The sequence below is a fragment of the Neovison vison genome, chromosome 7 (genome assembly GCF_020171115.1).
Source record: "Neovison vison isolate M4711 chromosome 7, ASM_NN_V1, whole genome shotgun sequence".
Classification (NCBI taxonomy): Eukaryota; Metazoa; Chordata; class Mammalia; order Carnivora; family Mustelidae; genus Neogale; species Neogale vison.
In genome coordinates, this window is record NC_058097.1 from 187137860 (window position 1) to 187151270 (window position 13411).

The 13411-nt window shown below is 41.2% G+C and overlaps 1 protein-coding gene across 1 annotated transcript in view; it reads left to right on the forward strand.

The window, feature by feature from the left end:
- HSD17B12 (hydroxysteroid 17-beta dehydrogenase 12) overlaps window positions 1-13411 on the forward strand; it is a 160365-nt gene that overhangs the window by 96805 nt on the left and 50149 nt on the right. Inside the window, exon 4 of the mRNA XM_044259121.1 lies at window positions 4801-4908. Coding sequence (XP_044115056.1) covers window positions 4801-4908 — 108 coding nt within the window. The remainder of the gene's footprint in view (window positions 1-4800; window positions 4909-13411) is intronic.

A 13411-nucleotide genomic window follows, 5' to 3' on the forward strand; every position in this document is an offset into this window, starting at 1 on the left:
AGGTGTTAGCAACATCTTGAGACTACTTATAAGTGCAGTCTCTTCTCTGTCCTTTCAATATTTGACCTTGAACTAATTTATAATCCTCTGAGTAAAAATCAGCCATGTAACTGGAGGAGCAGGACATCCATGCTTGGAAGTGGTGGAGTGTCTTGGGGCTGGGAGGGTATTCGGTGTTATTAGCTCTATAGTTATAAATAATATTTCTTCCTCTTATTCTACTATTGTAGTAGGGTAGCTTTCAGTGGACTAGTAGATAAAAAGGAATAATGGTATCATCTCAGCTATTTCTTAGCTGCGTTCCCTGCAAGCCAGAGCTGATTATCTGCCTCCATTTCTGGTGAGTTGGCTGCCATGAACAGCTCATACCACTCATCAGCTCTTTGCTTCTTAGGTTTTGGTCTTTGCCACTAGGTCGAGAAACAGTGGGCCAAGGCCATCTCAGAATCACTTCAGTCTGCAAAAAGGAAGGAGGGCATAATTGTATTTGGCCACAATTGTAAGTAGCAGGATGCCAGCCTATTCAATTTCAAATACCAAGCGGTTTGACGGTAGGAATTATCAACAGTGTTGAGTATCTTTGCAAAATGGTGTGTAACGTTCTAATAACAGCATCCTTTAGTTCTTTAATTTCTTAAAGAATTTACAACCACAAGATTTTACCCTGAGACACTGAGTAAATGGAGAGCCTGGAGGGAATGCTACATTGTCATCCTTCATAAATTTAATTGAAATGTTTAATGTAACCCCAGTGAAAACAGACTAAACAAGTAAGGATAACCAATAAACTTTTGAAAGAATAATAATGAAGAAAATTGCACCACTAGAAATATTAAAACTTGTCTTAAAGCTAGAATAATTATAACCAGGGCATGATGAAAGAACAGAAAATAGGATAGTGAATAGACCATAATTTGGAATCAGAAGCTGGCAGGTACAAGCTGTCCAATGGCTTTATACTCCCACCTCGGCCAGTCATTGGATGTGGATGTTATGGGAGAGGCACAGTCTGGGTCCAGGCAGCTCTCTGAAACCGAGGCAGTCCCCAAAGGGCCTGGCACCTGAAGCTGTCTGCCGATAATGCTTTTGCAGCGGGGGCAACCAGAATTTCCTCAAAGGGACATTTGAGGGGCTGTGTCTTTCCATTGGAATACCCAAATTCACTGTTTATCTTTATCCTACACTTACAGTGTGTATATATATATATATTTATTAATTACAGCTGTCATGCTTTGTGCCTTTGTGGTGGGTAAGGATCAGAGTACTCAAAAGTAACCTCTCCAAGTCTTTGATCAAGTTCTTATTCTTCCCCATCAGTGGGTTGTTGCTGAGTGGTGTGGACTTATGGTGGTCTTAAGAAAAGCCAGGGTTCAGGAAGTGGGGGAAGGTGGAAATAAAAGCTGTATTATGGGTATCTCCTTGTGTTCCAGGTGCTTTGATACATCCTAAAATTAGAGGATGTTCGTTCGTCTGCTTTGGCTTCTGCTGGCAGGGTCAGGTGAGGGTGGTGGGTTATGGGAAAGGAGGAGATGCCTGGATTTATTTCCTCAGCTCCCTAAAGAAGCCAGTTACCTCCCATCTCAGCTTTTTGGAACACTCATCAGAATTCTCTCCTGATTGCCTGGACCCAGAGAGTGAAGTATGTCCTGTCCTGTTCTTCTGTACATGGTCTCACTCAACTTGGTGATGGTAGTGGGGACAGTACACGGAATCCGTGAAGCCCATCTATGGACCAGGTCAAGAGCATGCATAGCTCCTAATTCTGGGAAAGGAAATGTGAGAGGAGTTTGCTGGACTCTCTGGGGGAAGTTTTCCTCCCTCTATAAAAGGGAGATACAACAGGTTGTCCCATTTCTGCCATTGCACATTGCCATTTGTATGGGATACTTGGAAGGAGAGTGGCCCTCATGAAACCAGGATGGGAAGCCAGCCTAATGGAATAAGAGAGGAGGGAGGAAAGACCCTGGATCCTTTGTGATACTGCTGAACAACTGAATAAAACAGACCCAAGCTCTTGTCGTCACAAAGCTTGATTCTGGTGGAGGCAGATAACAAATGGGCATGTGTTATTAAGAAGATGGTTAAGTGCCATGGAATGAAATAAAGCCAGGGCTGGGGGGTGGGGGCAAGGCATGCATGCTAGTGGAGGAGTAGAAAGCTTCCCTGAGGAGGTAACATTTGCGTTAAGACCCAACAGAAACAAGGGATACGGAAGAGCATTGCAGGCAGAGGGAACAGTAAGTGCAAAAGCCCTGAATGTGTTTGGGGGTTATTCCGAGTTTAAAGAATTGCTCAAGGAGCATCTGGGTGGCTCAGTTGTTAAGCATCGGACTCTCAATTTGGGCTTGGGTCATGCTCTCAAGGGTCCTGGGGTTGAGCCCTGCAAAGGGCTCTGCTTTCAGCGGGGAGTCTGCTTATCCCTCTTCCTCTCCTCCTTCCCCCCACCCCCCATAACGTGTGTGCATGCTCCCTCTCTCTCAAATAAATAAAATCTTAAAAAAAGAGAGAGAGAATGCTCAGGGCCTGTGTGGCTAGAGCCCGGGACAGTGAGAAGAGTAGGGAGGTGGAGGTCAGTTCAGAGTGCTATTAGACCATTGCCACAGACTGTGACTCTTAGCAAAGCCAGCTGGAGCTCTGCGAGTGTGTGAGGGGCTTGGGGAGGTGATCAGACAGTCCTACATTGCAGAAGCAGCAGCTCGTGGCAAAAAGGTAGAAAAGCAGTGTTAACTGGACTAGGACATGATTCAGGGCAATCCAGGAGCAAGGTCAAAATTGGATTTATTTTGAAGAGCTTGCATCAGTAGCCATTTTGCTTATCCAAATGTGAGTACAAAGAGAAGCTTACTTGGGGGTTCTTCTTAAAGAAAATGACATTCTTTCCAAAAGGGCCTCTGAATATGTTTAGCAGCCTGTCTATACAAGACTCTACATTATAAGTACCTCCACCAAATCCTGTGAGATTTAAAAGAGTAAATCTGATTCAGGAGTTGTGAGGTGGCTTTTATTACTAGAGAGAATTTTCTTAAATGTCAATCTGTAGCCCTCATGTGGAAGCATACTTTGTTTATCTCAAAATAAATAGATAAATTTATCTCATTTCATTCCTGAATGAAGTTTTACATTTAATAAAAGGTATCCTTCAGCCTTTTGATTTGGGTCTTTTTTCCCTTGAGAATCTGTGGCTCTAATAAGGGCAGTGTTCTCTACTTACTGGTGGTAAATCCTGGGAAGCATTTATAGTAAGACCTGTTGGATGAGCTATTGTGAAGTGACAGCCTAGTCTGTGGCTCCCCATTACATGAACACATACAATAACTCATTTATTATGGAATTGTAAGTGTGTCTTTCTAAGATTTTATTTATTTATCTGAGAGAGTGTGAGTGTAAGAGAGGAGAGAAGGAAGAGGGCGGGAGGGGGAGGGAGAGGGAGAAGCAGACTCCCCGCTGAGTGGGGAGCCTGACGTAGGGCCTGATCTTTGGATGCTGGGATCGTGACCTGAGCCAAAGGCACACAGAGTCTCCTAGGCACCCCAACACCAGATTCGGAATTTTCTAAGTCACATATTCTCCTCTCCAGTTAATTCATGGATTCCTACCTCAGGTCAATTCTTCTCACTAAGACTAAAAACCAGAACTCTCGTGGACCAGCTCGGTTGTAGACAGAACTCCTTTTAGATCAAGAACGGTAGCGTCCTATATGGAGTAACATTCCATACTCTGAGATGAGCCAACATTGACTTTGAATGAAGAAAAATTTATTTTTTGGAAGCAGGATTTTTAAATTAAGTCTTTTGAATTCTCATCAAGTTCCAAAGAGTAAACATTTTTAGCCACCTGAACTGCACTAGGTGAAGTGAGTGTGGGGTTAGTGGAGGAGAGAGGAGACTTAACATTTATGGAGTGCCTTCTGTATACCACCAGATAATATTTGAGCCTCGGATCATGGGTTGGGTAGCATTACTTTCATTTTCAGGAGAGGATGCTGAGGCTCGTGGAGGATATGTGACTATTACTCAGTTATTTAGCAAATAGATATGAAAATAAAATTGGTACCCGTGACTGGAAGACCTCACAGTTCATGCCTTCTCAAATGCGCTAACGAAAGAGAGTGAAAGTAACATTTGACATTACATCAATAAGTTGGTTTCTTCAGAGTCTCGTTTCTCAATGTGTGATTTCTCTTAGCTCTGTGTGTACTTCCGTCGTCCTGAGCACAGCAGAACAACGAGGTCTGTCTTCTGTCACTTTGTAGCTCTGTTCACTGTGCATTTTTTGTGGGTGTTTTTAATGTGGTGACCATTAACTATTAACCAAGGCCCTAAATTCCATGATGATCATATACATTTTCTTTCCATTTTAATAAGATGGATTCTTATTTATCACTGTTTAAAACATTTTGCAACATAAACACTTCGGTCTGAAATTATGAAGTATCACTTTGCAATTAAAAGTCACAAAATCAGTGATATTTAAAGAGTATATAACATTATGGTATGAAACATGTTTTATTATTTGTACCTAAGGGTCTAAAAAGGAGTCATTATTGATTTATAGAAGGAGAACTGATTAAGGAACATTCAGCCAGCTCCAAAACAACATTGGAGTTTTTATTGCGGGATTATTGTGTTGACTCTGTATCATCTCTTAGGTGGTCTCATGATTGCTTAACATGATTCTGGTCTAAATTTCATATCAGACTGGGATGGGGGGAAGAGTTTGAATAGGTGGTGTCATAAAATGCTTTAATCTTAATTGCCATGTTATAATTTTCCTTCTCTCTATTTATGTTTTTTTCTCTAGGAGAAAAATTCAAGGTGGAAACAAGAACCGTTGCTGTTGACTTTGCATCAGAAGATATTTATGATAAAATTAAAACAAGCTTGGCAGGTCTTAAAATTGGTGTTTTAGGTTTGTATCTTTGCCACATTTATAGCTTCATCTTGCACTTTCTTATTTCACTTTTACTATGACTGTATGTTTTCTTTTTAGATCTTAGGTATCCAGTCAGTAAAATGAGTAGTGAGAAGAAAATTGTCTTTTTATTACAATTGATTGTGAGATGACATTATATACATTTGGGTCTTTGTTTTTAGTTGTGTTTTAATGAATTTTTTACAGTTTTGGTTATTTTTTCTGTCTGCTTTATTTTCTGTCTCTCATTCTCTTTTGTATAGATGTATGTATTTTTAAAGATTTATTTATTTGAGAGACAGAGAGAGAAAGAGCGTGTGCATGCATATGTGGGAGAGGGGCCGAGGTAGAGGGAGAGAATCTCAAGCAGAACTTCCCACAGAGCTCAGAGCACGATGGAGGGCTCGGTCCTGGGACCCTGAGATCATGATCTGAGCCAAAATCAAGAGCCGGCTGCTTAACTGACTGCGTCACCCAAGTGCCCCTCTTTTGTGTATATTTAGATATGGTTATAACATAATTCTTTAAGGTGGGTGATAGTTGAAGAAATGAAGGCTAAGGGAAGTGTTTCTCAGCTTTCTGTTTGTTAACTACCCTCCTCTTATCGAAGGAGGCTTTTCCAACATTATTTTCCCCTCATCTTCCCTCTCATGAAATTTTTATTTTTAAGATTTTATTTATTTATTTGACACAGAGAGAGAGCGATCACAAGTAGGCAGAGAGGCAGGCAGGGGGGTGGTGTGTGAAGCAGGCTCCCTGCCAAGCAGAGAGTCTGACTTGGGGCTTGATCCCAGGACCCTGGGTTCAAGACCTGAGCCGAAGAGAGAGGCGTTAACCACTGAGCCACCCAGGCGGCCCCCCCCCCCCATGAAATTTTAACACCACAGGTACACTGTATGTCTTCTTTCTGTACTATATGTATCTCTGTGCTTTAACAGACAAAGCATAAGATCTCACACTGCCCAACCCTGAACCAGTTTTAGTACTTTGGCAATGAGCTCACCAAAGCTGCAAACACGTGGCCGAGAGACTTATCTAAGGTTTCATGAGAACGGAGTGATACAGTTGGGGATTCTGTTTGTTTTTCCTAAGTCTGCTACTCCCTTTTGTTACACCTCAGCCATGTTTCTCCTTCTTTCATTATGAAAAACCAGTGCTTTTGCTGAGGTGGGACAAGTGTTGGAAATTATTATGGAAAAGATTCACCAGATTTTAAGGGGATATGGGGGCTTTGGAAAGTTACCCACCATTTTTTGAGTCCTTTCCAGAAAGGAACAGCATCTAGTTTGGAAAAAAGTTGCTTCTTCACTAAATCTCTTTATCCCACTGGCTAAATTGGTGTTAACCTGGTAATTTGCCATCGTTTTCTTTTGAGGGATTATCAAAGGAGGAAAATAAAGAGAAAAATTTTTTTTAAAGTTTCCTAACATTTCTTTAGTCAAGACCTAACCTCCCTTCTTCATTCTATAAAAGAATGGTCTTTTATGTAATTTCTGCCTAAGCCAAGAAAAGAAACGAGTTAAACGCACACAGCCTACCTCCGTAACCTTGGACCTGCAGTTCGTCCTGACTTTGACACGCTGTCTGCTTCCGCTCCGGCCTGGTCTGTTTCACATAGCCCCATGCCCTTCCTACGCACACTGCTACTTTCCCGCTTCTGGGAGAGCCCGTGGCAAAAGGTGAATGGGTTTGATTTTTGCCTCTGTATCTATATGTTCTTCTCAAAATACATATATTCCTGGACTCCTACAAGTTCCTCTTCTTTAGCCTAGTTCTAGCGAGGCTAGAGTAACATCTATAAAGCTCTTGACTTCTTAAAATTTCCTCATCAGTAGCAGCTGTAACTTAGTAGTAAGGATAGACACTGCCATAGTCCATCCTCACCCCTTTCAAACTAGTCATGTGATGACTGGGGCATGAAGGCTGGCTTATGCATGGAGGTAGATTGCAGATCCCTAAGGAGAAGAAACGAGACTTATCTTGAACTTGTAATCTTGGAGAATGATTTTCTTTCAGAAATAGCTCATGATTGTTATAAGCTTTGCATAACTTTTAGCTTCTTTTCACTGGGTAACTTTGAAACTGCGGATACTCTGGGACTGTGACATTGAAGATGGAAAATGTCAGGCATCTTTTTCCCAGAGGGCTGGAGGATTATAAAAGGCATTCTTCAGCTGGTCTTTTCCCGACTCAACGTGTAGAGAGTTTAGATCGTGTAGAAAATAGAGATCTGTCCAGGATGAGAGTACAGGGCACATGGTTCCCAAGCACTTTTCCCCACTTCTAGAATCCTAGGGCTCGTATCAGCACATCCGCGCTGCATTGAGACGTGAAGACCGATGTTTTCCAGCCCTCATATGCAAGTGGGACCATTGTTCCGTAATTCAGCTCCTTGGTAAATTGTAACATGGGGCTAGCAGTTTGTACCCTCTTTACTCACTCATTCATTCATTCACTCATCCATTCGTGAAAAAACTAGAGACACAGCAATGAACAGGAAGGTGCCTGACCTCATGTAGTATGATGTCTAATAGGAAAGACAGCACTTCTGAGAAGGGCAGGGCAGGGTGTAATAAGAATGTAAAGGAAAGAGGGGGTTGATACGGGGTAAGTGATGATGACATGGCCCAGTCACTGGGGTAGGAGAAAGGAGGAGTCCAGAAGTATTTGGGAAGTAAATGAAGTAGAATTTCACAAGAGATTGTGAGTGGGATGAAGGAGAAGAGAGAAGTCATGGGCAACTTTGAGGTTTCTGACTTGAGAACCTAGTTAATGGGGCCATTACTAAAATGGGGATTCCTGGGACAATCTTTTTCGGAATGAGGAGCATTTAAATTTGGGGTTACTCCAGAATGTCCGAGTGGGGTTGTTAAGTTGCTAGTGGGTATATGGATCTAGGTTTTATTTATGTATTATAGGGATCTCTCTCTCTCTCTTTCTCTCTCTTTTTAAAGTTCATTTATTTTTAATTATCTCTGCAGCCACTGTGGGGCTCAGACTCACAACCCTAAGGGCAAGAGTCACATGCTCTACCAACTGAGCCAGCTAGGTGTCCTGGATCTAGGTATTAGTAGAGCTTTTAATAGGAGAGAGAGTTTGGAGAGTATCATTGAAGCATCAAGACTGGAGATCATCCAAGGGGAATATAGAGAAAACTGAGGACAGAGCTCTTTTAGTTCCCTTCCTTGTCATCAAAGGCTGCCTAGAATATATAGCATGAAGGAGGGATAGTTTTTTGCATAAGTTCAACACTGTCTGATTGAAATATAGAAGTACAACATGAGCCACGTGTGTAATTTGAACTTCTAGTAGCCACGTTTTTCAAAATAAATAATAACAGATAATTTTAATAATGTGCTGTATCTAAAATATCACTTTAGCTTGTAATCCATATAAAATTATTATTATTTTTAAATTTGCATTATAGAGGTCCTGGAAGGAGAAGCATATAAAAATTTATTAAAATACTTCGCATTCATTTTCTCATACTAAGTCTTCTAATCTAACATGTATTGTACGCTGACAGCATATCTCAATTCAGATTGGCCACATTTTAAGTGTTTAGTAGCCATATGTGCCCGGTGAGGGACATCTTCGCTCTAGGTCACATGGGCTGTCTTTTCATTCTCAATTTGTGTAGGAGAACCGTAATTTCTACATTTTTCTTACACTTTAACCTGGTTTTTGGCCAGGAGCAGTTTTGCACTGTCTGGTCATGTCCAGAGACATTTCTAGCTGTCACTAATTGAGGGAGGAGGTGGAGAAGTTTTGTTGGCCCCGAGTGGGTAAAGATCAGGGGTGCTGTTAAACACCCTGCAATGTATGGGGCAGACCCCACCCCCCAGCAAAGCCTCATCCTGAAATCTCAATAGTGCTGAAGTGGAGAGACCCTGCATTCAAGTTTTACTATAATCAAACTGTTCTGATTGAATACTGATATTCTCTCTCTCTCTCTCTCTCTCTCTCTTTCACACACACACACACACACCTTTGTTTTAAATTTCTGTTTGGTGACAAATCAATAATAAAAATAATTGTAGGGAGGCCTGGGTGGCTCAGTTGTTAAGTGTCTGCCTTCGGCTTGGGTCCTGATCCCAAGGCCCTGGGATCGAGCCCTACATTGGGCTCTCTGCTCAGTTGAGAGCCTGTTTCTCCCGCTCCCTCTGCTGCTCCCCTGGCTTGTGCTCGCTCGCTCTCTCTCTCTCTCACTGTCTCTTTCTCCACGTCAAATAAATAAATAAATGAAATCTTTTTTTAAAAAATTGTATCTAATGTTTATATGATCCTTTTGAGTCTGTAGTTCTGTTTTCACATACGTGGCCTTGTTAACTGGCTCTATGCTTACTTCTCTTCCTACTCTACCACAACTGTCTTCTTACTCATAAGACGTACATAATTATTGACAATTATTAGCAGATACACTTATATTGCATCATAATTTTAATTTGTTAAGGTTTTTGAGGGATCTATTAAAGACACCTTAAATGTAAATATAAACACATTTATGAGCTTCGTTTTATCACCAGGCCATATTTGAACTCTAATCTTACAATTCCTTCTCTAGTCTGGACATAACACTATAGAACTCGTCTGGGAGGGTGTGTCTAATATCTTTTTTTTAGGATTCCCTGGGTATATAGCTCCTCCACCTTCCTTCTCCTCTCCAACCAGATCCCACATCCCTCCATCTCTGTCTCATAAGGGGGGAATAATATTTCCATTTAATGCCAGTCTCACTTTTTTAACATTTTCTAAAATAGTAAACACGTAGATTGATTCCTAGTAAGACCTTGCAATCTATATGAAGGCATAGGAAGGTTATTTTCCTACTGAGTATTAATGAAACCAGTAATGATAAAAGGAAAACTAGGTCACCAAGCCGTACTCTATTTGAATAACATTAACCACCGAAGTATATAGTCAGTGCTTAATAAAATGAGTATTGTCAGAATTACAAAGGAAAATGCTAAAGCCCTTTGTCATGAAAGAAACGTCAAGTTTTCAGTAAGATACGTGGAGAGAAAATGGCTATGCACTGTCTGAATTTATACAGAAAGGTCACAGGAACTTGATAAGACCATAAATGCTAAAGGTGGGGAAGTTGGATTCTTGACTCTGTTAGTAAAATAAGTAAGCATCTGCTGTCTTCTTTCAGGCAAATGCCAAGAAACAGATTTGAGAAAGCTTAGAAAACTTGAACTATTTAGAGAAAATGACATCAATACTGCTTTGAGTAAGCAAACAATAGGTTAACAAAATGCGATTGCTATAATGTTGACTTGATTCCTCTGGAGAGAGCCTTCTGGGTGCTCCAAATGCGTTTGGAGGACTTTGCACAATACATTGCAGGAGGCGTAGTTTACCAAGGCCAAAAGAGTAGCCTTGGATTTGAAGTATGCCACAAACAGTACTTTGTCAAGTTCCCCTAGTATGACTTTTTTAACCTTTAAAAAGTGACATTCTTTATTCTAGAAGAAAAATAAAAAGGTCCTCTTGGAAAAAATAGTTATTTAGTTTGTGATTCATTAAAAAAAATTCAATTATTGCTTTATTCAAACTCTTCATGCATCCTAGACCCAGATTTTCCACGGGGAGTGGATAAAGCATACTGTCATGCTTGTGTCCGTTGCAAAATCAGGAGGATCCGTTGACATGAGCTAATGTGATGCTGGGCCGCCTTTACCATATACAGAACTGTCTTACCTAGTGCCTTTTTTTCTATCCGAACACAGTGCCATAAATTTATTAAGAGGCATCATTTTTTAAAAAGATTTTATTTATTTGAGAGAGAGATAAGTAGGGAGCATGGCAGGGTGGGGGATAGGGCAGAGAAAGAGGGACAAGCCACCTCCCCGCTGAGCAGGGAGCTGGACATGGGGCTCCTTCCCAAGGACCCCAGGATCATGACCTGAGCCCAAGGCAGACATTTAACTGACTAAGCCACCCAGGTGCCCAAAGAGGCATAATTTTAATAGTATAGTATTAACAAAAGTTTAGTCATAGTATAGATAATAACAATAGTATAGATAATAAAATAGTATAGATCTAACATATTACAGATAATAAGAGTCAGTTCATTGTAAAAAAGTGATTGATTGTAAAAGCTGGACTAGAACTTACTATTCTCTTTCTTCCCATACCCTTTGTAATTGAATACTTGCTCCGCTTACATATTTGAGAGATTATTTTTTTTATTAGTGTCCTTCCTTTTTCTTTGGCTAAATGCAATTTTTTTTTTTTTAACATTTAGATTACAGAGATCTCTTCCTTATAGTTCAGTCCCCAGCATATCAAAGGAAGAGGTGTAGGTGTAGGCTGAGGAGACAGAGCCAAGGGGGTGCAGGAACCGGGTTGAGGAAGACTCTCCTGGGCTCTCTGGGAAGGAAGGAAATTGTTAGGAGTGATGCGGCTTCCTGGTCCCAGCTGATGAAGGAAGTTACAGGTAGAAGAGTCTTGCTTCTTCAGCGGACTTAGAAATTTATAAAGCTGTTTGTTACCTCCTTGCTCTCCTCAGGAACTTTACTAATTAGAAATTAGCTCACATGGTCACCTGGGTGGGTGGCTCAGTCCACTGAGGGTCTGACTCTTGATTTTGGCTCAGGTCATGATCCTCAGGATTATGAGATCAAGCCCCAAAGTCTGCTTAAGATTCTCTCTCTCATTTTAGCTCTGCCCCACACACCCCCAACTCCCGGCTCTCACAAATATGCTTTCTCTCTCTCTCTCTCTCTTTAAAAAAAAAAAGAAAGCTTTAAGTTTGCTTTTTAAATGTCTCTGAAGCAGGCTCCTGGGTGTTTCATTTGGTTAAATGTCTCCCTTCGGCTCAGGTCATGATCCTGGGGTCCTGGGATTGAGCCCTGCATTGGGCACCCTGCTCAGGAAGGAGTCTGCTTCTCTCTCTCCCTCTGATCCTCCCCCCTGCTTGTGCTCTCACTCTCTGTCTCTCAAATGAATAGATAAAATATCTTAAAAAAAAAAAAAAAGATAAAATGTCTCAGAAAGGGCCAGTGACATCTTGATTTACATCTTATTGGGATTATTACATTCGGTTTATTACTGGTTTACTTGCTGAAAATGACTGTTGTAGTTGGTGAAAGATGTGGAAAAATCATTTTGAAATGGAAAAGGAGAGACTTGAAGAGGAAACTGTCATGGTAAGTTGGTGGTCAGTGGGGTGCAGAGAAAGGGAGAAAGAATAGAAGGACAAAATAAAGTTAGTTGAGAGAGAACCAAAGATAAATTTTATGTATTTAGAAATACGACCCACCTTTCCCCCTACCACTGCACCCATATAGCTCAGGTATAAAATGGCTCAGGCTCAATGTTAGGTGAGGTCTGCAGGAAAGGCTTGCAGGAGTGTGATGGGATGATAGTTTGCAGACAGGGTGGAACTTCTTATACCAGGATATGATTCTTGTGCCCTCTAGGGGTTTAAGACACATCCGAAACATCCCTTTTGTAATGCAATCAAATTTTGTCCCTAACCACCCAGAGTTAGTATGGACTCCACAAGTTCAAGGGCACAGTCCCCAATAAGAGTGCCCCTACCTACTTCAGACACCTACAGCAAGTTCAGCAGTCCCGAGGCCACCTGTATTTCTGATCAGCTGGCTACCAATTTGGGGGTTCCCATGGCTCCTTCAGGTTTGATAATTTGTTAGAACATCTTCTAGAACTTGGGAAAGCACTATACTCACAGTTTAACTATGAGGGATAGGAATTAATATTAGCTAAATATAGAGACACACAGGACAAGTTCTGAAAGAGTTCTGAACTCTGTGCTTGGTGGAGTTAGGATACATCACCCTCCCTGCACACTGATTGATGTTCACCAACCAAGAAACTCAAGAGTTTTTATTGGGGTTTGAATATGTAGACATGATTAATTGAATCACTGACTCTGTGATTGAACTTAGTTTCCAGTCCCCCTCCCTTGTCACAGGTTGGTCTGGCTCAAAGCCTTAACCTTCTATTCACACAGTTGGTCTTTTGGGTGACCAAACCCCATCTTGATTCATCTCGTTAACATAAACTCAAGTGTGGTCCAGAGGCCCACCATGAATAACAAAGAAATCCCTGTCATCCTGGAAATTGCAAGGGTTTAGAACCACCCCAGGGATCCAAGACAAATACTTCACACCTTTGGTTTCCTATTTGTCAATGGATTCCTGTGCCAGTTCATTGAACAAGTAAAATTCCAGAGATACAATAGTAAATAAAGCTGATACTATATGTTTTCATGGAAGACAGCTTCTGAAGAAGCATTTGGGAATGTTTTGCATATACCGAAAGACTGTTACTGAGGAAGTGGAGAGTGTCAGAGATGGTTTCTGGAAAGTATCATTTAAGTGGAGGCCTACAGGCTTATCAGCTCTGGGAGAAGAGATGTGGGAAGGGTTCCCAGGCAGAAGAAAAGCCTGAAGGCGAATGTGCTTGGCTGGTTGGAGGAACTGATAGAAGACCTGTAAGTCTAGAGTGTGGACCATAAAAGGGGACAGTA